This window comes from Cyrtonyx montezumae, unplaced genomic scaffold (genome assembly GCF_038088225.1).
Source record: "Cyrtonyx montezumae isolate F1298 unplaced genomic scaffold, pur_monq_1.0 scaffold_16, whole genome shotgun sequence".
NCBI classification, from domain to species: Eukaryota; Metazoa; Chordata; class Aves; order Galliformes; family Odontophoridae; genus Cyrtonyx; species Cyrtonyx montezumae.
The window spans coordinates 4,732,348-4,758,626 of NW_027071892.1; the positions used below are offsets into that span (position 1 = coordinate 4,732,348).

Consider the following 26,279-nt stretch of genomic DNA (forward strand, 5'->3'; position numbering starts at 1 on the left):
TCAACAGTTGAGCAGCTGAGTGCCTTTTTTAATAGTAGACGTGTGTTTATCAAAATTCATGGGTCAGCACTGTTAAAGCTCCATGGTCTGAGTTTGGACAGGGCACCATTACTTATTTTTCCACGTCATACCTTCAGACAGGAATGCTTTCAGTACACAGTTCCAGTTTCTCCCCAGGCCTGTTTGAAGCCCTGTAGGAAATGCACACAACAGCAGATTGCTCCACTAGCAACTTCCTGAGCAGAGGCTGAACTTGAGGACTGGTGGGCTGATGAGCAGTGAGCACATGTGGGCAGCCCTGGCGTTGCCCAGCCCGACCTGTTGGCACAGGCACCGTGTTGAGTCAACTGCCTAAGCTGGATGGAAACCCTAGCTCTGGTGTAGCCATCCTCCCCTGGTGCAGACAGAAAGAAGCTCACCAGAGGCTTTCCAAACAGTGAGATTTTTGCTGACAACACCAAAGAAGACAGATATCACTGCTGCTGGGTTATCTGCCGGGAAAAGCGCTGCAAAAATCATCACAAACCCCAGAGAAACCCCCCAATAGGCTTTTACCCACACAAATTAGCAAATTCCAGATGTAGCCCACGCTGGAGATGTGTGGGAGTTTTAATGGTACACAAGGAAGATAAAGGATTTCTGTCGGTTCACTAAACAAACAACAACAAAAAAAACCATTCTCGGAAATTGTTGACATTCTCTTCGAGGCGGAATGAAAGTGAGATCACATCCTCACTTTAAAGGCCAACCTGACTTGTGACAACAGAGCATCACCTCCGTGCAGGATGAGCTCAGGAAGATGCTGCTGTCCTTAGGAACACGAAGGCTCGGAGGTGTGACTGAGCCGGGGCGGCTCAGTGGGGACAAGGGATTTTCTCAGCCTTGGTACACACGGAAGGTTATTTGCAAGAGGCGAATAACCCGTCCCCTGTGTACACAGCAGCCGAGGCAAGAATAAACGCGGGGTGCTGTGCACTTCCCGGTGTTACTGCAGCTCAGCAGGTACACAGGTAGCATCGCCGCAGGGTGTGGGGGCTCACCGCGTCCCAGCACCTGAGGATGATGGCGTCAGCGAGCTTCGAGCCCTTTGTTTGCCCACCTCTGCCGTTCCCGGGGAGAGGGGCAGGGCAGGGTCAGCGAGCTCCTGCTGTGAGCGCCGGGCAGGGCAGGGAGGGCGGCTGGAGGTGAGCCGGCACCGGAGACCCGTGGCACTCCTGGGTGCTTTGGAGCTCCCAGGGGGACGAGCCAGGATCGCGTGAATTCCGGATCCGTGGGTTCCCCGGGGTTATCCGTGGGCACAGGGGTGCCGTCAGGACTCCCCCAGAACCAGGCGGGTCATCCTGAGGACCGTCCCCACGATGGCGCTCCGGGGCCAGGATCCGTCCCAGCGTCCCCAGCGGGCTGCCCCGGGGGCTCCCTCACGGCCGTGCCCCCTCCAGCCCCGGGCCGGCCGCGGCTGCCGGCTCTCCCGGGGGGCGGGGCGGGGCGGGGCGGCGGCGGCGGCGGAAGCGGGAGGAGGAGGAGACGGCGGCGGCGGCGGCGATGGCGCTTCGGGGCGGGCGGCGGGCGGCGATGCCGGGATAGCGCGGGCGGCCATGGCGCGGGGAGCCGGCCCGGCGCTGCGCCTGCTGCTGCCGCTGCTGCCGCTCCTGGCGCTGCCCGCGGGGCGCGGCGACCGCACCGGCGCCGGTAAGCGCGGGCACGATGGGCTGTGCGGCGGGACGGGGCTGCGATGTGCCCGGCGGGTGGGCCCGGCCCGTCACGGGGAACGCTGAGGGTCCGCGAGGGCCGAGCGTCACTTGGCGGTGGGCGGAAAGCTTTGTCAGGTGCAGCGTGCCGAGATCCCTCCGCTCGGAGCCGGGAGGTGCTGTGAGCCGCTGAGCTTCGCGCGGTGTAAAGCGTCCTCTGTGCTCCCGTCGGGCCGGGCCGGCTCCTTCTGGGGACATCGGGGCCCGGGCGTGGATGGAGCCGAGGGCTGCGGTGCCTCTCCTGTGCTGCCAGGCTGGGGGACGTGGGCCCGTGCGGCCCGGAGAAGACAGGGCTCCGGGGAGACCTCATGGTGGCCTTGAGGGGAGCTTGTAAGCGAGAGAGGGACCGACTTGATACGTGGCTTGAGAGTGACAGGAGAAGGGAGAATAGCTTTAAGTTGAAAGGGAGATTTAGGTTAAGATGTTTTTTCACTCAATGGCACTGCTGCCCAGAGAGCTGTGGGTGCCACTGCGGCCCTGCTCGGTCTGAAGTGGTGAGGGGCAGCCAGCCCATGGCACGGGGGCTGGAACTCGACCATCCTTACGGTCCTCTCCAACCCAAGCCATCTTATGGCTCTCAGATTTTCCCCTCTGTGCTTGGTGGTGGTGGCAGTTGTTTTGTTTCTCAGGTGCTGTGCTGAGGCGGATGGGCAGGAGCAGGCTGGAAGCAGGTGCGATGGTTTTGGAGGAGCGAGAGCTGCTCCTCGTGGCAGTGAGCCCGGAGCTCCCGCTGTGTGCACGGCAGGGGCTGTGCTGGGGACCCATGCTTGCCAAGGGCTTTTCCTCAGCCTGTGGAGAACCAGCCACACTTCTTGTGGTGTTGGAGAGGTGTAGGGATGACAGGTTGCTTGCTCTCTTCACCCTGATGTGGAGGTAGGTGTATGTAACTGTGGTTATCAGCTGCTGAGAGTGGTTATCATGCTGCACTTCAAATAGCCCATGGAGCACACAGACTGCTCAGGGAGCTGCTGGCGCCAGGGTGAGATGTCACTTTGCCCCAAGGCCAGCCCTGCTCCAACATCCTGCTCGGTGGGTTCCCAGCCCTGAGGAACCTCCCCTGTGTTCAAGGTGTGATATCAGGTTCTTCTTGGCGTCATCCTGCCAGATCAGAGGAATGCCACATCGCATGTGAGAGCTGTTAAGGATCAGGTCCTCCCAAGAGGAGTGAGGAGTCCTTCTGGGATATGTAAAGATAGGGTTTTGACATGGGTTACATTATAAATAGCACAAAAAAACCTGCCACAGTCATCTCTTGTGTTGAGTCAGACTGATCACTGTCCGTGTAGCTGTACACAGGGTTTTCATGCATTCTTTATGTCCCTTTAGAACTGCTGCTTGACGTAAGTTCTGCACCGTGTTGAGCCTGCTGGCTCTTCCAAAGCCCCTGAGATGCTTGCATCTGCTCTGAAACTGGGACCTCGTCCTTTTCATGGGGAGCCCTGAAACCAGCAGTCAACATGTCTAGAAGCAGGATGAGATAATCTTTGGATGAACAAATCCAAGCTGTCGCAGGTGGTTCTTTATTCAGGAATTCAAAGAATGTCTCTCCTCTGTGCATCTGTGACTCTCCTTATGCTTTGTTTTCTTAAAATCTTTTCTGCTTTCTGCATCACGTTTTTGAAACTTTTAGAAGGAGGCTGTGGTTCAGCATCAAATTATGTAGTTTCCATCCTTTCCCACAGGGATTTCACAACTGCCTTGTTGAGTTCAAAGAGCTGTGAGCACGGCTGGGCAGTCAGGTCTGACTTCCCAGGTGTTGCTATGCTCTTCAGAAGAAGAGCATTCAGAACAGAGTAGAAACAGCCACACACAGAGCACAGCAATACTGAAATGCCCTCTCAGTGCAAATAGAGTGCAGGAGTACATGCCTCACTTGCACATAACCTGTCTTTCTGGCTCTTCTCTACTAATAATGTTTTATCTGCATGTAGTATTTCCTCCTCAGCCCAGGCTGAGGGTGAAGCAGGAATCAATTCATCTGTTTCCTGGGTGCCCAGCATAGTGAAGCCTGTGAGTGGAGCCTTGGTTCTCTCCAAGCGGAACTGTGCAGTTGGACTTTGTCCACACTGCTGTACTGTGGGTTCAGGTGCTTACCTTGTCAGCTGTCACATGCTGAGCCCAGGTCTATGCCATTCCCTCAGGCTGTAACTGCACTTCAGTCAGTATAACCGACCCATCCTTAATATGACCCGTGCTTGACTTCTTAATTTTGCAGCCTGCCAGCCCTCTATTCCTCCCTAAAGACTCTCACAAATAATTCTTTTGTTTCCGTGGCCCTTTGAGGGTGAGGAGCTGCTGGTGGGTGCTGTTGGCCGTGCAGAGCATGGCTGGAGGGCTGGAGCAGGTTTTGTCAGGTGTTGGCAGAACAGTTCATCCCTGCCTGGGCTGTTTGATGTGACGTGCAGGGCCACAGCTATCCAGGCTCTGTCTTTGTCTACCCTTGCCTTGTGCTGGCACCCAATTGTCACCATGGACATCCAGAAATGAATACACTGTGAGCATGCAGAGTGCCACTGGGTGCAAAGAAGCTGCTGATTAAAGGCTTCTTTCTTCTGTAGTTCCTATGCATGAAATAAGACTGGGTTTGTAGGAAAGCACAGCTGATTCCTGCCTCCACTCTTGTCTGTAGCAGCCCGTACACTGTACTGGCATCACATCTGTGTTTGCTTGAAGAGTCCCTTCAGTGGGGTCTGCTCTTTGCTGGACCAGAGAGTGACCTAACCCTGACCTGAGGACAGTAAGTAGCCAGACAGCTGTTGTCACTGTGCAAGGACTGCCTGTGTGCTGTGCTTTGCTCTGTGAGGACTTTGTGCTGCCCTGTGCTGGGGCACAGCCCAGCCAGATGCCCTTGTGTAGCCCTGAGTGGGCTCTGATGCAGGACCCCAGCATCAGCTGGGGCAGCCTGTAGCTGTGGTGCTCTGCCCTTTTCCTTGGAGAGTAAATCCTCCTGCTGGCTTATTCTTTGACAGCAGTGAAAGCTGTGTGGCTGGTATTTCTTGCCTTCCTGTTTCCTCCTGTCTCAGTTGGGTTTGCAATGTGCCTGGAGGCTTTAGCTTGGTAATTTGCCAAGAAATTAAACCCATTATGACTATTCCTGTCTCTTTGCAGTGCCGTGTGTTCAGGTCAGCATGCATCCTGCTCTGGGGCATGAATCGTATTTCCTGCTCGGATTAGTTTCCTCTTGGCATGAAGTACAACCCAAGGCTCTGCTCCTGCCTGAGGAGCGTTTTTTCCTCTTTTTCTGGCACCTCACTGAAACTCAGCTGTGTCCTGCATGTTTCCACATGACCCTGAGCAGCATGTGATGAAGATGAGCTACACGACACTTGCTGCTTTATTTTCTGATCATGTGGTGCTTCCAAGCCTGAGAGCTACCAGAGTTTTTTTCCATTTCACACAATTCCAGAGTAGAAAAGGAGCGCTGGGGAGGGCAGTGTTGAGATATGAAGGCAAATTCTTCACCTTGCTGAGTGTGAGGAACCTCATTTGCTGGTGGACAGAATGACCTTGGCTCCCTTCCTAGTGCGGATTTGCCCTGTTCCCTATCCTGATATGATGTTCCTTTTCGATCCCTGATGTAGTCTGGCTGATTTCTTGCTGGCAGTGACAGCAGTGTAGTTCTGCATGTTGAATTATTTGCAGCCTGGGAGTGATCTGTAGGCACAACTGTGCAGAGGGATGGATGAAGGCTCTAGTTAGTCCTATGGCACTCTCACTGAATGACTCTTGTCCTTTTGCACGGTCCTTACACTGGGGCTGTTGTCACTTATTCCAGCAGCCTTTCCTCCAGGTGTGAATGTCTTTAGACACTGTAAAGTATACCTTTGAGAGCAAAGTTATGTTTGCAGCGTGTGGATTTTCATCGTGTTGCATGTCACAGGAAGACAGTGTGTTGTATAGAGCACGTGTCTTCAGCCAGTGTGCCCAAGTGCTCAGCAGAAACAGATCCAGACACAGCTCTTGCTGTCGTCTTCACATTTTGTGGAGCTGGCTGAGGCTCTTTCACTGCTCTCTGGCTGTAGGTGACAGTTTTGCAGTGAAGATCAATGCAGCTCTGGTTACTCAGTCTCATCTCATTCCTTGGACTGGGAGGAGCTCAGTAGCTCACAGAATATCTAGTGGAACTGGGCTGAGAAGTCAGGGACACAAAGGGCTCGTCTCCAGTGCCGTTACAACTCTTGTGTGCTCCTGTGGGTGCAGTGTACCCAGTGCCCCCAGCCACCCCAGCAGCTGCTATGCTCTCTCCCCTTCAGGCTCCCTGTTTGTCTCCGAGTATTTCTCGCAGAGTGCACAGAGGCTGTCCTTCTACAGCTGGTATGGGAACGCCAAGGTCTTCCACTTCCACGTGCCAGAAGATACCGTGCTGCTTCGCTGGCTCCTGCAGGCATCCAGGGGGAAAGAACCTGAGTGCACCAGCATGGAGGTCACAGTGTATGTATGTCCCTGCACCAGTGCTTGCACATGCACTCTTTCTTGTCTTTCCTTTGTCCTTGCCACTTGTGACTGTAGTCATTTGTTTGCAGGAGGCTGTGAATCTGTTCTCCAGTTGGAGCAAACATAATTTCTTAATGTTATACTACACTGCATCTGTGGTTTTAACCTGTGTGTTTTAACCTGAGCATTTCTTATTATCGTGGATCAAGGAGCTATCAAAGTGCAGCATCTAAGAGGGGCCTTAGAAACACTGGAGGGAGCTTCACAGTGAGACTGTTGTTGCTCTTCAAAAACAAAGGTGTTCCTGGACCTTTCTGTACCAGAAGAGGTGGCAGAATTGCAGAGGGCTTGAGAGGATCCAAAGCAATTGTGCTTTCTGCATCCCAGAAAGGTTAAATAAATATATCCTATATTACTTAGCTGCCTACTTTTCTGGTATTTCACGTTTTGAGATACTTATCTTGAAAGCAGAGGTGCTGGTGTTCTGAAGTCAGTCACAAAGGCCTTTCTCGCTGAGCATGTTTTAATCACTGCCCTTCTTAGGGGTGGAAATGGGGAAGGTGCAGATCTTAGCTATAAAAAGAAAGCTCTTAATTGATGGTTTAGCCTAGCTGGCTACACAGGGAATTTGCTGATGCTTGTTTTCTGTTTTGGTTTTTTTTTTTTTGGTTTTTTTTTTAAAGCAGTTTTGTGATTGGGGCTTAACCTCAGTAAGTGTTAGGGAAATTTGCTTTCAGGCTTGATGGAGTGATGTAAATCCTTATCTTAATAAGCAGCCAAGTTAAATCAATCGCTGAATAAGTCCAAGATAAGGTAATGCCAGCCAGTCCTCACCAAATGAAAATGATGGCTCTGTGCTCCACTTAAAATGCGGGTTATTTCTAGCCTGCACCCTCTCTGATCTCAGGCCAACCTGGGTATCTGTTCATGAGTTTGTATTCCAGTTTATCTTGCACATGTATTTACATCCTTTCATTTATTTGGATTCTGGTTTCTCTTGCAGGCACTTTCGCTACGGAGCCCCTCCTGTGATTAATCCACTGGGCACTCATTTTCCTGCAAATGCAACCGTCCGACCTTCCTATAACATCAGCATCACTCTGAGCAGCACAGTGCAGAACACCACCTTTGTGAACATCACTACCCCTGCTGCAGGAGACTGGTTCATTGCTGCACATCTCCCCGAGGCTGCTGGCAGAATTGAAGTGAAGGTAAGGGCTCTGATGAGTGCCTCGTACAGCCAGCATACTCTGTCCAGTGCGTCTTGCCACAGCTGACCAGTCTGCTCTCCCCTCCTGCAGGGTTTCTCCACTCCATGCACCTATATGTTTCAGGCAGATATGTTTGTGCTTAGACTCACTGATATGCCTGTTCTGGAGCCTGGTGTTGCCATGCCACAAACCATCGTCTCACCTGCTAAGCCACTGCATGTCAAGTGAGTGAGAGCAGTGGCTGGAAACACTTGGGGCTGCAGGTGGGGGGGGGTTAGATTTCTCACTGGTGCTGCTTAGGGTAAGCCACTGTTGTTTCCATGCTGGGCTGGACTGGATTGTGCTCTGGATCTCAAGGGCCTTTAACCAGCTCCATGTGGCAGGGTGATGAGGTATGTATGGGTACTGCACGTGAGGGCCCTTCTCTAAATCTTTGCAGGTAGATTTAAAGGTTTAGCTATGGGAGTTTGTCAGCTATGAGAGACCCTTCCCCTGGGAATGATACTCACGACACAAATCAGGGCATTCTAGTTCTTGTCTGGGATTCTGTGGTGGGTTGTGGCTGTCCTTTGTTCAGAGTACAAACCGTGCAAGTGGCTGGTTCCTCTTCCTGCAGGGTTTTTGTTCCCAAGTACGCTGCCAGAATGTGGTTTGAGCTGCGAAGCTGTGTGACAAGTGAGCGGAAAGCATGTGCTGTGCGGGTAGTGCTGGGCTCAATCACACTGCCACAGTCCTTCCAGAGGATCGTCACCTGCACGGGGAATGTGAACTGCAGCATAAGCCTGGATTCGCTCCCCTGGGAGAAGTGGTTGCAGATCATGGTGGAGAGTCTTGGCACTGCCAATGCCAGTGTGTCATTGGAGATGCTGGCTTCTTTCACAGGTGAGCTTCCATTTTCTCCAGCCACGTGGGGAAGAGACCAGCGAGAATTTTGTGTCTGCTATGTCTCTTGAGCCTTTGTGTGAATGGCTTAGTGTCCTGTGTTCCCCAGCATGCTGTTTGCCTGGATATAATCTTGAGGGCTAAGATCTAGGTGTTGGTTGGGGGTTAAAAGAGTAGGCTCCAGTATTCAACCAACACCTGCCTGTTTTGGAAATGCCTGAGAAGTTCAGGATGTCTGAAGCAGTGATAATTTTCCAAAGGATGTTTGGGAAAGCAGTGTCTGGTTTAAAATCTGGTGGGGACGGCATCTACTCGAAATTACACTAGTTTCTAATGGTGTGCTGACTACTTATTGGCCATAAGCAGGCTTCAGATGGGAAACCATCTCATGGAGGTTTACTTAGGGTAATTTGTGTTGTAATGAGATGTCACAATTTCGTGTGCCTTTGGAGGTCACAAGGTCCTGTGGCTGTGATTAAACACCTTTGTGTTCTCTTGTAACATGACATTGATCTCAGATTGAGTGTTGGAGCTTGGAGCTCACCAGCTAGGTGCATTTTTAAAAGTATTCTTTGGCTAGGGCCTGACACTGGCAGCTGAGCTATGAGAGGGGCATTAGAGTCTCTGGGAACTACGGACAGGCTCCAGCAGTGAGATCCAACTGTCACGTTTGGCTCCAGTCACTGTGACTTTGTGTTTTGTGCCTGTAGCTGGGGCTGAATTAGCTTCTCTGTCCAGGTCTGAGAAGCAACTAGAGCCATTTTTGCAGCCTGTGGTTCTGGGATGCTTAAGTGTTGTGCTCAGTCAATGCCTATTGAATATGCCTGTCTGCTGGGTACACTGATGTTGTGATGCTATGTATTATTCCTTCTTCAGTTCCTCTGCTTCCTTTCTGTTTTTCAGCATCTCCAGAATAGTGTCATGCACTGTACCATTTGTCTGGCTTTTGTCAGTGTCCCACATTTGGATGTGATACTAGGGTTTCCTCAGCAAAGATGGTGCCTTTCAGGGTCTGTAGCAAATTCTGAAGTGCCTGAACCAGCTGAAATACCCCACAGTTTGTGCTATAACATGAAGGTCTTGAAGTTACTGGGGCCTTGGTTGAGATGCTAGTTCTGACTGTGCTGATTCCTCTCCACTTTTTTGCTTAACAGATTGTAGACCAGGAAGTACCAGTTCTTTCCTTAACTTCAGCAGCCTAAACCAGAGCCAGGCTGGTTCTGGACCAGGGAGTCCCACCCCACCTACAGGAATGGCTTTGCGCAACGCTTCTGACCAGAGGAGCTTCTGCCTCCAGAGCCAGCCTGTTGTTCGTGAGGACCTGGATGTGGTGTCTGTGCGGTACAGGCTCTTGAATGGTCCCAGTGTAGCTGTGTATTCCATCTTCCCAACCCTCCTTCTCCTCAACTTGAACAGTGGCATGGACAGCGGGGGTTCCCTTGTGGTGAATCTCCTCCTTAACAAGGTGCAGTAAGCTTCTTCACGTGTGTGGTTCTCTTCTCTTTGCAGTGCTTATCTCTGTCCCAGCTCCTGGGTAAATTCAAGGGGCTGTAGGTACCAGTGGGACTATTTGCCTTCCTTTTTCGATGTTGTGAAGCACTCTCGTCCTGTTTTAGCTATTTACAGCATGTCCTGTTTGCCAGTTCCAGTTCAAATGCTACAGCTTACTGGAATGTGGTGTCAGGGGAAATGGAGAAGCAGCTGCTTTCCATCTCTTCCACGGAAGCCTAGAGCTTTGCTGCCACGAGAGCAAACTGACAGGGAAACCCAGGGATTTCCTGAGTTGCTGATTCCCAAACTCCTCTGGTGGCACTTAGAAATTATTTCTCTGAAAATGTTGGAAGAGCTAGAAAATGCCTTCCTGGTGTAAATATTCCATCTGAGAAGCATTTCCAGCATGCAATCTCCCTGGGAAGCTCTATTCCTGTGCCTTTCAGCAAAAAATACAATGCAGTGACAGTGCAGGGTGTGGGGAATGCAGGTTTGGCCAGAAAGAGCTGGGGAATAGACGGATGACTTTTGGTCGGCAGGTTTTATTCTCACCTGCTGCTCCCATAGGTTGTGAGCAGTGTGGAAGATGAATGGGGTGTGGGGGGTGGCATCGAGGTGCTCTGATGTGGGATATTTTTCTGTTTGCACAGACGTCGCTGAGCCAGGCCAATGCCACTGTGGTAGCATGTGTGAGTGCTGCTTCGCCGGTGCTGTCTCTCAATACCACACAGAACTGCAGCACAGGTATGAGAGCCACTGACAACCACCACCAGCTCAGCTGCAGTGTCTCAGGACTAAGCTTTTAGACCTTTGCTTTTAGGAGCTGCTAACTGACTCAAGTCCTTTGTGCAGTGTATTGGGGAAGATTATTTTGGTACAAGCCCTCCTATGGCCTTCATCACACAGTTATGGTGAATGCCCTGTAGTGTGAGGGTGCAGATGCTCGTCTGGAACCAGGAACCAGGCTCCATCAATTAAACCCTAACTGTGGTTAGCAACTGAGACTCTTCCAGCTTTGTTGGCAGGCTTGGAGCTAGTCAGGGCCTTGCTGGTGTGCAGAGAAGCTGAACTCTAGATTGGAGGACTAAGCAAGCAAACAGGCTGTTCCACATGCCTTGTGCTGTCTAGGCAGGTTCTTTCAATGCCTCAGTGTCCTGTGAGGATGGGAGTAAGGATCTGTAGGAGCAACTGATTCCTGTGCAGCTGGTCTAAGTCAAGGATTGCTGCAGGCCCTTATCTCCAAGTCCTGATATCTCACAACACCCTCTTCTCTTTAAGCTTTCTTCCAGGGCTACCCTCTGAGTGTGAGCACGTCCTCTGCGGAAGCAATGCTGATTGTCCTGTACCCACAGACAGATGACTGGTTCCTTTCCTTGCAGCTCATCTGCCCAAAGGGCCGGAGGTGAGTGGTGTGTCATCCAGCCATGAGGCTGATGCAAAGCACTGTACCTCCAGGTCCTGCTGCCCTTGACTCATGTAAGCAAAACCAAACCCACTGTCCTGCCTTCTGCCACAGGCACAATGCAGTGGCTACAGAGAGTGAGGAAAGAGGTGAGTGGCAGTGCTGCTCTGTGATAAGACTTCAAGCAGCTTGTCTGGTGGTGACCTGCTGTGTCTCACGCTGACTGCATGTGGGTGGTAGAGCCTGCTTGGACGAGCTTTCCCAGATGTATGTTGAGGTGATAAATTGAAGAGAGCAGTGTTGTAAATCAGAATGCTGTTACTTCCTCAAGGGGTCTTCGAAATGCACTCAGTTGCTTTCATAGTCTAGCAGTTTGCCTTCCTGGTGATTCATCTGTGTAAGGAGTCAAGCATGCTCTGTGGAATGGTGCTGGCAATTGCGGGGTCTGAGAACCAGTCATGAGAATCTGAGACTGTTACGGGGTCTGTGGAAGAGTTGAGGCCTGCCTGTACATCGGTTGGCAGTCTGAGTGGAAAAGGAGTCTCTCTTCTTGGGAGCCATGAAGCAGATCCACAGCTGGCTGTGGTGTGAGGGTCCCTCTGCTGAAACAAAGAGCTCATGTGAGTGGGAGCAGCTTGATGGCATGACACAGTGAGGGCAAGAGCTTTCTAAAACCCTCAAGCAGAGTGCTCCTGTGGCACAAGGATGCCCAGAAGGGCCAGGGTACCAACAGCCTCTTCTCACTGCAGTGAATGTAACGCCGCAGAAGCCAAAGTGACCGTCATAGCATACCTCACCCCCTGCTTCAACGACTGTGGGCCATATGGACAGTGCAGTCTCCTGAGAAGACATGGCTACCTCTATGCTGGCTGCAGCTGTAAAGCTGGTGAGTGCATTTTCCTAAAAGGCCTTGCTATCTTCCCCCACGGGAAGGCCATTCTTCCATGTTGTTGTTTAAATAGGGGAGCCAGGACTGTCACCTCTGTACAGACATCCTGGAATCACAGTGCCTGCCCAAAGTGCCCTCTGTACCTGTGGTGCCCTCTATGGACAGTGTCCTGATTTCCCTGAGGAGTGTCAGGTTCTGGGAAGCTCCCCATGGGGAACAGTGAATCAGGCTGAAAACAGTTTTCAGCTGAATGGTAATTTTTCTTCCAGCTTTGTGTCCCCAGTGGCCTTGAGAGGTGCTTCTGAGCATCCCCAAAGAGATCAGGATGCTGGCAGGGCTGCCTGAAAGTGTCAGCATCAGAGCCTACCTCTCACAGCAGTGTATTACGTAGTGTCCTGGTACAGGATATGATGAGACTGGGCTGGCAATGTCTGTGCTTTGCTGTGGTGCTGTCTCATGCCAAGAGCCAGAATTCCAGCCAACACTTATGCTCAGAGGTGCCCCTGAAGGAGGCACGTTTATGTCAGCTGCTAATCATAATGACATAGGAGAACTAGGCAGAAGTCACTAGCTTTAGGGAAGATGATAGCTGTTCTGTGCCTGGATGGATCCCTGTATCTGTTCTTAGCAGAAGGACAAGGTGAAACATGGTTCACTGCTGCTTTGGACCTGAGCCAGGGTGCCCTTGCTGCCTTCTGCAGTTCTGCTGCTAGGCTTAGACTGTGACAGAACGACATCCTAATTTCCTCAAAGGGTGCCATGTTCTGGGAAGTGTACAGCACCCCAGGGGAAATGAGGAATCAGGCTGAGGGCAGCTTTCTGCTGAATCACTTGGAGCAAAATGCCCCAGCTGAATATTCATGACCCAGAAATAAACTGAAAGAGAGCGGCCTCCTGTGGGCTGTGCAGGGACAGCAGGGGGAAGGAGGCAGAGCTGCTGGGTGGTGGTCTTGTGGCACTGTAATGGGATGGATGCTACTCTTAACTATTCTTGTTGACAGTGGAGTGTCTGCATGTAACCAGGCTGCCCTGTGACTGACCTTTCTCCAAAAGGAGGATATAGACATCCTAATCTTGAATTAAAAAAAATATATTAAGTGGCTGATAGAGCATATTAGAAAGAAGGGCTGTGGCAGCAGAACTCATTAGACAGCAGTTGAAAACATCAGAACAGTTAAAATCAGCTGCTTAGTGTAAATGCTCTTTGGGTCCACAGTGAAACATCAGTCTCTCTGTGAGCTGCCCCAGGTGCTGGGCGTCTGATGGGCTCCCATGGGGCACATGGGTTTGTTCTTCCTCCTCCTGATGTGCTGCCTTCCAGGGCAGTGGAGACAAGGCTTGGGAGGTGTTCTAGGCTCCTGCTGCGTTCTGCAGGAGTACAAGGTGGGGCATGAGATCCACAAAGTCCTCTCTGTTGTGCAGGTTGGAGCGGGTGGAGCTGCACAGACGATACCAAGGCCCAGTCTGTTGGTGCCCAGAACCTGGCCACCCTCCTGCTCACGCTGAGTAACCTCATGTTCCTGCCTGCAATAGTGGTTGCTGTTTATCGATACTACCTGGTGGAGGCCTCTGTCTACACCTACACCATGTTCTTCTCCACGGTAGGGATTGCTTTTTGTCGGGTCCCCCTGCCAGTTCCCCCTTAGTATCAGGAGTTTGGGGAGCATTTAGTCCAGTGCCTGCTCTTTGGTGGAGAATTCCATCCTGGAGCTCCAAGATGCCTCTAGGATCATTGGACATGCACCTCCATGGGCATGTCCTGCCCCTTCTGAGCTTGGCTGAAGTGTTATTTGCACTGGGTTCTTCCACCCATGCTGCAGGTGCTCCCATTTGGGAGCAGACCCCAGGGAACCAGGATGGGAACCCAGCACAATGCCAGGAGCTCCCTGGGGACGCTGCCAGGAGGGGAGGGATCCTGGCTACCATTCTTCTGCATCTTTACAGAAAGCTGTGTGGTGGTGCTGGATTCGTGTTAGGCTTTGTTTTTCTTCCAGTTCTACCATGCATGTGACCAGCCAGGAATCGCTGTGATGTGCATTATGGACTACGACACGCTACAGTACTGTGACTTTTTGGGCTCTGTGGTGTCCATCTGGGTGACCATCTTGTGCATGTCCCGGGTGAAGAAGATTCTGAAATACGTGAGTGCCAGATTGCATTGCGGGTATCCCCGTGCTGCAGGGCCACAGGTGGCCGTGCTGTGCCCTCTTGTGGCAGCACTTTAATAACACAGCACATTCAACAGCTCCTCTGCTGTTTGCAAGGTTCCCTGGATAACCCATCTTGGTAACAAAGACTGTCATCCAATGCCACTCTAATTTTTAATCCGGTGTTGTTTTATCCTAGGAGCCTGGACTGTGAGCCTGAATGCTTGTTTGTAGGTACTGGGCCCTGAAGGGGCTGAGGTGAAAGATTTGTGGATCCTCTCGTTTCTCCTTCTAAAGGTGGTGCTCCCCAGTCATGTGTGCAGAGCTGGGCCAACCAGCAGATAACATTCTCCCTGTCTTAGGCCTTTGGCGTGGCCAGCTGTGCACTGGCGGAGGATGAACTGCTGATATTTGTAATGTTGTCTCATTCACAGGTTCTTTTTGTCCTGGGGTCACTGCTAATCGCCATGTCCCTGCAGCTGGACCGCAGAGGGGTGTGGAACATGATGGGTCCCTGCCTGTTTGCCCTTGTCATTATGATCTCAGCATGGGTGAGTACTGGTAGCCAGATAACCTACTGCCCTATGCTCCCCTCCAGAGAAAATGGTGGCGGAGCAGTCCCTTGATGCCAGCCCATCCACACACAGGCCTGATTTTCTTGAAACGCCCTGATGGACAGAGCATAGGGCAAGGAATTTACCTTCCATCCTTCCAATATCTGAGAAATCACCTGCTTATGGATCTCAGCAGGGTCCAGCTGCTGCTGCTCCGATTTAGATGGTGCTGGTGGCTGCAGTGTCATGGCAGAATGGCTGATTGTTGCCTATGCCCTGGACAGGAACTCTGGCATCAGCATTGCCCTCTTCCTGCTGGGCTTTGGTGCTGCAGCTGGATGCGAGTCCTGCATCCAGCCCAAGATGGAGGGAGGCTGAAGTTTTCCAGAGGCATACTCTCTTGCTGTGGAGCCTTTAACCCTTCTGTGCTTTCACACTTCCAGGTTTACCACGGAGTGAAGCGCAGACACTGCTACCCCTCCTCGTGGAAGCGATGGGTTTTCTACCTCCTACCAGGGATCACTTTGGCTTTCATCGCCATCTCAGTATATGCGTTCATGGAAACCAATGAGAACTATTACTACACTCACAGCATCTGGCATGTGCTGGTGGCTGGCAGTGTTGCTTTCCTGCTTCCACCTCGGGACAAGCATAAGAAGCCCTGGGCCTGGTCTCAGAAGCTCACATGTCGTTATCAGATCTGCCAGAATGACCGTGAGGAGCTCTACGCTGTCACCTGAGCTGCTTGGCTCCATGTCCCAGAGGTGAAGGGCTGGTAAGGTTGCTCTTTGCCAGGCCAGCCTGGGCTGCCCCTCTGTAGCACACTGGCAATCTTCTGTGCTCTTTCACTGTCTGGGGCAGCACAGTTAGCTGCACTGGGTTTAAAGATGAAGACGGTGGGCTTGTCTTGTGAAGGCAAGTTTGAGGCCCCCTCCGCTTTTCTGCTGGGATGAGGCAGGCTCTTCATGGTTCCAAATCAAGGAGCAGTCTGCCCAACACCTCCCCCATGGCCCTGGGGGAAATTGCCAACCCTTCTTCCTTTCCTACTGTATCAATAAGGTTTGGACTCAGCCCATGCTACCCTGGAGCCAGAGTCTGCAGGGCTCTTCCCTGCACTCGCTTTCTTAGCAGGGGTCTGTGGGACAGAGATTTTCCCCTGCTATCCTGCAATCACAATTTGCTTTGTCAAGAGAAGAACAGCTTTCTTCTGCCCCTGACCTGGAGGTAGATGCTTTTGATTGCTCTTGGTGCTGAAAGGCAGGGAGCTAATCACAGCATGCTGATCTCAGCATCAGTCTAGAGCCCCTCTCTTTTTGAAACAAGTGATGCTGCTCTTACCTTGTCCTGTTTCTGGAGGGGATGAGTGAGACCTGAACTTGGGCCCTGTATTCAGGATCAGACTTGCCAAGAATGTGAAAAAAATGAAAAGTGAAAAAAAGAGCATCAGCAGCATCTGCCTCAGAACTGTGACACACACAGCAGTGCGAGTTTAGTCTAAATTTTCCTTTTGTCCTTCTTAGTTCATCTGGAAGGAACTAGGCTACCGTACCGTTCCCCTTCCTCTTCTCACGTTCAGGTATTTGCTGTCTTCCTTTCTTTTGCGGGTGCAGCAGCTCTGCCCAGCTGACACAGGTGGCAGAGTGTCCCTCTGGACTCCAGCATGGTTGGTGGTGGGCTGAGGTACTTCACCTGCAAGTTAGAGCTAGTTACACTACCCCCAATTCCTGCACCTTTGTCAGCAAGAGTTCACTCTGTATCTGTGTTAGGGTCAACCTGTGCTGAGCTGGAACCCAGAGCTTGAAGGCATGCTCCAGTCCTGCAGTCATCATAGCACAGTGTGGTCTTACAGCAGGTTTGTTAACATGTGCTTTGAATGTGTGCTGCACCCAGCACCTTTCCTGTCCTCGCATACAGCATCACATTGGAGCCGTGCCACCCCTGCACTTGGCCTGCTGTGGGGCTGGATGTGCTGCAGTCACAGCTGCTCTCAGGCCATTGGAAGCGTGCCAGTCCCTCCAAGAACCACTTCCATGAGCTCCCAAGGTAGCTTTAGTCTCCTTGGGTTCATCTGTCTCACCTTAGCCTTATTGGAGGGCACTCAGACAGAAGAAAGTGTGACCAGAAACAGAATTGGCAACTAGGAAAGTAGTCTTTGCCCATCCTTATTATGTAGATAAGGGCTCAAGTAGATGGTTCCCTGCCTGTTTATTCCAGCCACGGAGGATGGCTGAGGGAGATCATCTTAGGACTGTACAAAGGTCTCCTTTCTACACTAGAGTTAAGATAGTTGAGATGCTGATGACCATGTGTTCTTGTTGCAGCCTGTGGTCTGACTGCCTGCAAGCTGACTAACTTCCATGCAACTGTGACCCCAGTAATTGGTGCATATCCTCCCACTCTGGGATCAAACACCATGTGTGTGGCATTTAATCTGTCTAATTGGGGAAGGTGAAGGTTCACACGGCGTTGCTCCTGTCTGATGCTCACAACTGGTCTGCAGAGCCAGGGATCCTTTTGGGAGGAGAGAGCTATTAACGAAGGACAGCGCTTCCAAGCTCATAGGAGACAGATTTCTTTCTTTGCTCTGAATAGCATCCAGCGTTCTGTTCAGCCCTGCACTTTAACTTCTTGCAATTAATCTAATCTCTACCTAATTAATCTGCCTGCTAATCCACCCTCTGCCTTTGCACCGGGGAGCAAACAGCCCCGGGCGCCAACAGGGGGTGCAGGGGCTGCCCAGCTGGAAAGCAGCTCGGCAGGAAAGGCCCGGGATGGGGGGTCCTGCTGGCCAGCAGCTGGAGCACGCCTCAGCAGCGCGTCCTTGCCGTTAAGAGGGCTGCAGGGGCTCGGGGCCACCTCCTCCCGTCCCCCCTTTCCCCGCCGCCGTGTAACACCCTCAGAGCCGCAGGGCCCTTCCCCTGCGCGTTCCGTCCGTGCTCTGTGCGCAGCGGCGGCAGCGGCCCCTCCGCGCCCACCGGTGCTGCCCCGACCGACTGAAGCAATAATCCTCCCGCGGCCTTTAGCGCTGGGGCTCGGCTGCGTTGGCCGGGGAGGGCCTTTCCTTCCTCATTTCGGGTCAAATCGGAGTTTAAATCCCCGCGTCCGGAAGAAAAGGTATTTTGGGGGGTTTGGTTTGGTTTGGTTTTCTTTGCTGTTCATACCTTGTGATTATTTTATACGGTAAATTTTAAAGCTTCCGATTTTATAATTTAATAAACGGAATGGTATCTGAGGGCAAGCTCGACTCGCGCTCTTGCTGTGAGCGGGGCGGGGTCTGACGTCCGAACGCGGTCGCGGATTGGCTCCTGCCGGCCGCCGTCGAGCCGGCCCGCGTCGCGAGGGAGGCCGCTTCCGCCCCGCCCTTCCGGCCGCCGCCGCCTCTGGGAGCGGGAGCGGGCGGCGGCCATGCCGCTGCACAAGGTGGCGCCGCGGCTGTGGTCGAAGCTGCGGCTGCAGGAGGGGATCTGCGCGCGGCTGCCCGCGCACTTCCTGGCTCAGCTCAGCGATGACACGCAGCCCGCGCCCGTGCACTGGCGGCCGCTGGGCGTGCGGTACCGGCGGAACCCGCGCACCGGGGAGCGGGAGCGCGTGCAGGACGTGCCGGTGCCCGTGCACCTGCCGCGCGCCGCCGACGAGGGGCTGTGGGGCGGCGAGGGCTGGATCCGCGGCTTCCGCTACGCGCGCAACGACAAGGTGAGGCCGCCCTTCCTCGCCGCCCTCGGGCTGCTCGCTGTGCTCAGCCCGGCCCTGACCGCCCGCCCGCCCGCAGCTCTCCACGCGGTTGCCGAAGATCTGGAAGCCGCAGCTGTTCGAGCGGCAGTTCTACAGCGAGATCCTGGACGCCAAGCTCACCATCACCGTCACCATGCGCACGCTGGACCTCATCGACCAGGCCTACGGCTTTGACTTCTACATCCTGAAGGCAAGGCCCCGGGGCCGCCCCGGCTGCCCTCGGCACCCCTGCACCGGCAGCTGCAGCCGCTGGGCTCTGGGGGCGGCTGAGAGGATCCTCTGCCCTGTGTCCGTCCCGGGGCCTGTGGGCGGAGTGCCAGCACTGCCCGTACCATGACACCCCCACGTGTCCTATACCCGCTGCCCTGTGTGTGTCAGTGTAATTCACTTTCTCTCCCCAGACCCCAAAAGTGGATATGTGCTCGAAGTTGGGGATGGATTTGAAGCGAACGATGCTACTGCGACTCGCACGGAGGGACCCCAAGCTGCACCCTGACGACCCAGCCAGGAGAGAGGCAATTTATGACAAGTACCAGGTGCGTGCCGGGCCTGTGGTCCTGGCTCTGGTGCCTGCAACCCCTGCTCTGGCACTGCAGCGATGTCTGCTGCTTATCCCCACTGATGTTGTGCTATTGACTGTGTTGCAGTGCATGTGAGCTCATCCTCCTCTGTTCAGGGTGACAGGCATGGCTGCAGAAGTTCTAAACATCCCTGCCAGCTGTTTCTCATCTCCCTGTGGGTTGCTGTAGTTTCCTTACTGAGCAGATAGGAAGGCAAACGTCTCTTTTTGATGTTAACCCACACTGAGCACTGGTGGGAGCACACACTGCCTACAGCAGGCAGGAATTTGGCAAGGATCCCAGACTGCCTGGTGCCTTTGGTTCACTCTGTGTAAACAATGATGGGCACTAGCATAGAAACAACACTGACATCCACAGTCTGTGGAGCTGTGCTGAGAAGCAGCTACAGAACAGTTCAGAAGAGAGGCAGAGCAGTGTATGTGATGCTGTATGCAAAGGGAAAAGGGGTACATTGAAGAGGACTTTGGCTGCAGGAAGTGGGATGAGGAGGGGAACAGTGCTTTCAGGCTTGTCCGTGGCAACGTTCCTGCTGGGTCACTTGTGGGAGTGGGCCTGGAGGAGATTTGCATGTTACTCACCTGGGAAGACACTAATCCACCTGGTTTTCCTTTTATCACAGGAATTTGTGATTCCAGAAGAGGAAGCTGAATGGGTTGGTTTGAGTTTAGAGGAAGCAATAGAAAAACAGAGGCTTCTAGAAAAAAAGGTGAGTTTCTGAGGCAGAGTTATCCTGCAAGCACAGAGGTATCTTAGCTGCATTGGGCTGTGTGTGCAGTTGATCTGAACATTGTGAGTGCTCCTTATCTAAGGAAGTAGCACTCCAAAATCCCTGAGAGCTGTTTGAGCCCACTTAAATCTGGGAGTTCAAAAGACAGTGCTGTGTTGAAATCCTTTGTAACACCTGACCCTCCAGTCTGGGGATGGATGTGTAGTGGGGGGGTGATTCTCTCCCTGCTGGCACAAACATCATTGCCTTTGGCTGTGTTCTGCAGTACAACTTGGATGACATTTGGGGCTGACTCAGTTTTGTGACCGTCTGTCACAGCAGCTTTGTTAGAAGCAGTGTGTCAAGGAGAGCTGCTGAGGTGGGGTAGGGTCTCTTGCTGGTATTTCTCCCAGACACGTTTGCTCCTGTTGGGAGTGCTGGGCCCTGCACTGTGTAGGGCTCCAGCTTCTTCAAGGAGTTTGTTCTTCTGACATGCCTCGTTGCAGCCCTGATGGCAGTGGGAGAAGGGAGGCAAGTGTTCAGAGAAGGAAAGGAGTCCCTGGGAGCTACTGTTGATTCTCATGGATGGGCAAAACTAGGAAAGCTGAGGAGTGTCCCACAGAGGTTCCTGTAATCTTAGAGGCCACATTACAGAGCTGAACAGCAGCTCTATGTAGAGGAGTAGCATAGCAAGTTGATTTATTCATGCACTTCAAAAACCCAGCCCATCTTCTACTGACTGTAACCATCAGCACTCCTACAGCACTGGCTCTCTGGACCCAACTGCGTGCAGGGGAGAAGGCCCTTGTCTTGAATGAGGCATTCATCCATCTCACCAACATCAGAGACCACAGATGAAGTGCTGTGGGTGTTCTTTCTTCCTGCACTTGTAGCTGGTACTTCCCAAGCTGCTTTCTATTGCCCTTGTCAGGCTGTATACTGGATGAGTGATGCACAGTTTGCAAGCACGTGTGTGAGGTTAGGGTTGGTACAGCTGGGCACCTTCCTGGCACTCATCATTACACTTGCTGCTGCTCAGGTTCAGGCTTTCAGAGTAGCTTTGTTTCCTCTTTGTTTCAGGACCCTGTCCCACTGTTCAAGGTGTATGCTGAAGAACTTGTCAACCAACTGAAACAACAGGCACTGGAGAAGGAGAAGGAAAGAAATGTCTAGAGCAAAATCCCTGCTACAGGTGAAGCTGTGGGGTTCAGAGAGCCCTCTGTGTGAACCACACTTGTGGAAGAAGCAATGTAATGAGCATGCCCAGGAACATTGCAGTTGTCAACATCTTATAACAGCAGCCTAAGTTCAACTGAGGAATTGTCCCTGTTGTCTGAGGAAAAGTTTTCAGTCCTCTGAAAGCATTCTTGTAAGACTGACTTCACGTGGTGGTTCTGCCTGTGCAAGCAGTTGATTGCTGTTTAGTTTGATCCTGATATGAAATGAAATATTATGTATCTTGAGAATACGTGTAAACTTTTCTCTGATACTCACTGGTCGTTAGTGTTTCAGGAACTGCAGGATGTAGCTGTGGTGCATCAGCCCATGGTTCTGTTCTGCAGAGGAGAGAAGATGTGCCCTGAAAACGACCTCAGATTGCATTCTGCAGCCTGTGCCTGCTGAGCTCCCTGGCTGCAGTTGCTGTCCACTCCAACCTCATGAGTACCATTGCCATTTCTGTTTGAAGATGATGGATTTTCCATCTTAGATCTTAAAAAAAAATGGAGTTAAAATGGATGTTCAGGCCTTTGCTGCTCTCTGGAGATGAGGGACTTAAAAGCATTTAGTTACATGCCAGTGAACCAGCAGTGTGTATCACTGATGCTCTCTGTAAACATCATGGTCCTGCATTGGTTTTCTGGCTGGAGAAAAAGCAGTTCTCCTTTGCCCTCCAGGTAGGAGGTGAGGGACAAGCACAGAGCTTACTGGATGTACCTTGTATAAGCTTGGTCTCTGGAGTGTAGCTTGCACCCAGTAAGAGATTTTGCCTCAGCCACATCTGGGGATGAGTTATGCTTCCTCTCTCTAGTATATAAGGACAAACATGCTGCTTTGGTTTCTGAGCCACGATGAGAGAGAAGATGAGCCTGAAGAGAAGTGTGTGGCTGCTCCCCTTTGTGCTGAAATGAAGGACTACAGAGAAGCAGAAATTCCTGGTGTTTCTCCAGTCTTAAGACTCAGTGAGGTGCTGCACAGGAGGTTGTTGGGTAGGCACAAAACCTTTATAAGGCTGGGGATGAGAGAGGTCGAGGTAAAGAACAGGCTTATCTGCTGCTTTGGGGGCCTGGGATTGTGTTGGAGCCCTTGCAGACTGCATCAGCCAGCAGATGAGCACGGCTGCCCTGCGTGGGAGCAGGAGGCTCAGCACTGCTGGGGACAGCTTGGGTGGCAGAAGCTGGGGTGTTTCCAGCCTGCTTGCATGTCCCAGCTCTGCTGAGTCCAAAAGCTCTTGCTTTCCCAAGAGCAAACTTGCATAGAAGGTCATATTTGCCTAATTAATGATTTCTTAGCCAGGCCAACACAATGACATTTGCTTAACTTCCCCCTCTCCCGCAACTGAGCAGAGCAGGAAGCTGCTGCCCAGCTCCTCCAGGGACCCTGACACTCTGCCCTCATTAGAGATAATTAGCTGGGACAAGTTCTTCATTGACAGCTCTGCTCATCATTAGGGCCAGCTCAGCTCATGCATTTTAAAGCAGCTCTGAGCAAAGCTGCCACCAGTGGCTCTGTCCATCACCATGCTGGAACATGCTGGTTCTGGGGCCGCGTGGTTGGACCTGCCACGTCCTGGCATCTCAGCTCTGCTCTGTGTTGGTGGGGGTGTTTGGGATGGCTTGGGGGGCAACTATCAGCTCCTTCTACCTGGGCCAAGGTTTTAGGTACAGAAAGTGCTCTTGCAGTCCTGTGGTGCCCGTATCCCTCAAGGGAGAGCTTTGGCTTTGTGTCGCCCCACGCTGTCCTTGGAGGTGGCTCTGTTCTCAGCACTTCTCGTCAAGTGTGTGTGTCCTGCAGGATTTGCCATCTTTGGAAGGGGGAAGGAGGTGGGGGCAATGGGTTTGGCCAAATGGAGGGCAGAGCTCCTGTCCCACTGGGGCAGGGCTAATGCAGGCTCTGCAAAGCTCGTGTTAGAGGCGTGCATCATCCTGCCTCAGTTATGGTGGCTGAATGGATTCTGCACTTGGCAGCTAGCAGGGAGCCTGGGCTTTGCACTTCTGCCTTCCCAAGCCAAGGATTGTGCCTCAAAACCACGTTTCAATTTTAGTCTGTGTCACTTGTGCTTCCCAGCAAGTCACAGCCACTGATCTGAGAGCCCACTTCAGGTTAAGGCTGCGCTCCTCGACCAACTGAGCCATTCAAATTAATTAATGAGTATTTTACTTGTAAATTCTTAACAAACCCATCTGTGCTCCAACGGTAAGTAATGCTTTGGGAGCTCTGACAAAAGCAGTGGGACAGAGATGGAGAGGTGGCAGCATCTTCATCTCTGAGGCGTTCAGGACAGCGGGGCTGGGCCCTGAGCAACCTGCTCTGGCTGCAGCCAGCCCCGCTGGGAGCAGGAGATTGGGCTGGAGACCTCCAGAGGTCCTTCCAACCTCACTTTTGTTGTGATTCCACTCCCAGGAGCTAACCCACCCTGTGAAGCTCCACGTAAAGCAACCACCAGCTTGAAGAGGGGTTGTCAGCAATGAAGCGTGAGGGCTGCACACTGTGCTGGATGGAGAGGAAGAGTGATATAGCTCAGCGTGGGCTGGGGCAGGAGGAGCGTGGGTCCCGGCCATGGCTGCTTCTGCTTTAGCTTGCTCTGCTGTTCTGTATGAGTCCATCACACGCCTTTGCTAAGCAGCCATCGCCATGGCAACGCTTAACACGGTGCTGTTTCAGTCCAGTTAGAGCACAGCAAATGGCACTGGGGAGGTGGGAGTGGGGCGTTGCTTGCAGTCAGCCTGCAGGGCACCCCGAGGTGCTGTGGGTCCCATTGCCCCGGGGCTGGAGGTCCCAGCCTGGGATGGATGGGAGGCAGTGAAGATGGAGCTCCTGCAGTGTTTTCCAGCCCATCCTGCCAGCTCCTGCGGCAGCTCCTCCTCATCAGCCCTCTCCTTCTTGCCCTGCTCCAATTCTAAAACAGATTCCTAAAGACTTTCTTTCAAATCTGCCTATTTTTCAGAGCAGCGAAGGAAAGCACCCAGCGCGGCAGCGTGCACTGGGGCTGAGCCCGGGCTGCGCTCCCAGCACTGCCCTCGCTGCCTCCGCTTTGCGGTGGGCCGGCAGTGCTTTGTTTCCTGAAGCAGCTCTACGCAACGGGGAGAAGCGCTGGGTCCCGTGGGGATGGCCGGGAGCTGCCTCCTGTTGGCTGGGAGCAGCGCCGGGGGGCAGACAGTGGTGGGGAGCGGTGAAGCACGCGGAGCTGCAGCGGGGCCGGCAGTGGCCGTGCGGGCAGAGCTCTGCGGCTCTGAGCCAGGAGTTGCCATGGGAACCGACAGAGGATGCTCGGTGAGTGCAGAGGGCAGAGATGCCGGCGCTGCTGCACAGCGTCGGTACCCGCACGGCATCGAGCCTTCAGTTGGTGCCTGCGCTTTACCCGAAGCCACCTGTGGCCGTGCGGCAAGCAAGCCCTGAGCTGGGGCCGCAGCAATGGGACCTGCGTGCCGCCCATCGCTCCGCTGGGGCCGAGCCGTGTGCTCAGCTGGGGCCAGCCGTGTCCCGCGTGCAGCTGGCGGGCGTGTTTGTGTAAGCAGAGCCTGCCCGGCTGTACCAACAGCCGCCTGTTTGTCCACGTGTGGGTGGCGAGAGCCCTGACGTCAGGGCCTGCCTTTCATCTCCCCCGCACGGCCGGGCTCCTGCCGCTCCCCGGGCGGTGTGCCCCGAGCCCCGGCTGAGCTGAGCTCCTGTTCCGCGCAGCAGCTGCAGACGGGGCTGGAAGAGGTGGTAGCACGGGTGCTGTCCTTGCTGGTGCACGCCCACTGCAGCAGGGCTGCTTGGCTGCTGCTCTTCCCATCAGCTGCTTCTCCAGGCATCTGTTCTTGGTGGGGCTGCAGGCAGTTTAGGAATAGACCGCATCGCTCATCAGTGGTGCTCATTCTTTAGGTTGTGCTACTGGACTGCACCTCTTGCCCACACTGTGTGCTCGTAGCAGCTGGGACAGCTCTCCGTTTGGCTCGGGGAGGATGGAAGAGCCCATCTGCAGGTCGGTGCTGCTGCTCCACGTCTCTGAGGGCTGTGCTGCCCGGCCACCAGTGCAGTGTCTGCTCCGCTGGTGTCATCCTGAGCAGTGCTGGGGGGTGATATGTGGCACAGGGACAGGTCTGGGACATGGGGGTGTCCTGCTGGCACTGCGTGGCAGCTGCAGCCTTTGGAGGTGCTGCTTGGGACAGCTGGAGATGAGGACACAGCAGTGTGTCCTGAGTCTGCTGATAGCTCCGTGCATTTACATTCCTAAAAGGAGCCCAGAGTCTCCTAATTCCTTGGGACAGTCCTATGAAGTGTCCCGAGTGCTCCCCGTGTGCTGCCTCACAGCCACAGCCCCACTCCATGCCCTGGAAGCCTTCGGTGGCAGTGCTGTCACCGCCCTGCACAACTGTCCCGCACGCACCACACTTTCCTCCCTCACTGCTGACACCCCCCAGGAGGCAGACATCCCTTTACACATCGCCCAGCTTTCCCCAGAGATTACTTTGCCAGTATTTACACAGGTGTCCGCACACTCTCTTCCCAGCAGCATTTGTGCTCGCCTGCAGGGCTGGGTGTCTGACACAGTGCCCTGCCGTTTCCTGGATCTCCCTGCAGGAGATTAAAGGGAAAAGGGGTGTTGTGTCCACCGGGCCGTTCAGGGCCGCAGGATTGGTGCTCGTGGCCGACTGGATACTGCCTATGGGACCCAATGGCCACGAGCACCAATCCTGCCCCCATGGGCCTGGTGAGCTGCATGCATGGGGCTGCAGCAAGGCACCTCTGCAGCTAATTGCATCGTGTATTGCTCTGCCTCTCATCATCAAACACTGCCCAGGAGTATTGAGGGCCTCTGTGCTGGAAATAACGCAGCCAGCAGGACAGGGGGCTGACGGCACCTCTGTACTCAGCGCTGGTGAGGCCGCACCTCGAGTGCTGTGTCCGGTTTGGGGCCCCTCACTGCAGGAAAGACACTGAGGCCCTGGAGTGTGTCCAGAGAGAGTCAGTGGAGCTGTGAGTGGTCTGGAGCACAGGTCTGAGGTGGGCTGGGGTTGGATTTGATGACCTTAGTGGTCTTTCCCGACCTAAATGATTCCACACTTGGGCTCAGTGCCCGGCACTGATGGCACAGCCAGTCCAAGGGCAGAGGTTCGAGCAGCCTGGCACTGCCCTTGTGTGCCACAGGGCCGGCAGCACCTCGGCTCAGCACAGCCCTGCTCCCAGCCATGTTCCCATTCCCAGTGCTCCACACTGCTTCCCTGCTCACCACCCGAAGGTTGGCTGTGCCTGGGCACAACCTCAGCACTGAGGAGGATGATGACAGCGATGATGAAGG

At 53.5% G+C, this 26,279-nt stretch overlaps 2 protein-coding genes across 7 annotated transcripts; both read left to right on the forward strand.

The window, feature by feature from the left end:
* Window positions 1–1,517: 1,517 nt before the first annotated feature.
* On the forward strand, window positions 1,518–16,030 carry PGAP6 (post-GPI attachment to proteins 6). 6 transcript variants are annotated; one of them, XM_065732394.1, is made up of 13 exons: window positions 1,518–1,689; window positions 6,002–6,179; window positions 7,186–7,393; window positions 7,484–7,617; window positions 8,010–8,275; window positions 9,430–9,740; window positions 10,417–10,510; window positions 11,045–11,168; window positions 11,918–12,054; window positions 13,480–13,658; window positions 14,052–14,198; window positions 14,639–14,755; window positions 15,202–16,030. In XM_065732394.1, exons 1-13 carry the CDS (start codon window positions 1,596–1,598, stop codon window positions 15,496–15,498), a joined length of 2,286 nt encoding a protein of 761 aa, XP_065588466.1. In that variant the 5' UTR covers window positions 1,518–1,595; the 3' UTR covers window positions 15,499–16,030. The 6 variants fall into 6 exon arrangements, 3 of the variants coding, with proteins under 3 accessions (XP_065588466.1, XP_065588465.1, XP_065588467.1); XM_065732393.1 differs by lacking the exon at window positions 1,518–1,689 and adding an exon at window positions 3,119–3,260 and having other exon boundaries at window positions 4,857–6,179; XM_065732395.1 differs by lacking the exon at window positions 1,518–1,689 and adding an exon at window positions 3,119–3,260 and having other exon boundaries at window positions 6,002–6,183.
* Window positions 16,031–18,163: 2,133 nt separating this feature from the next.
* MRPL28 (mitochondrial ribosomal protein L28) lies at window positions 18,164–21,243 on the forward strand. The gene is made up of 5 exons (XM_065732396.1): window positions 18,164–18,451; window positions 18,528–18,680; window positions 18,892–19,026; window positions 19,691–19,777; window positions 20,858–21,243. The coding sequence occupies exons 1-5, from the start codon at window positions 18,164–18,166 to the stop codon at window positions 20,948–20,950; spliced, it is 756 nt and encodes a 251-aa protein (XP_065588468.1). The 3' UTR covers window positions 20,951–21,243.
* Window positions 21,244–26,279: the final 5,036 nt, after the last annotated feature.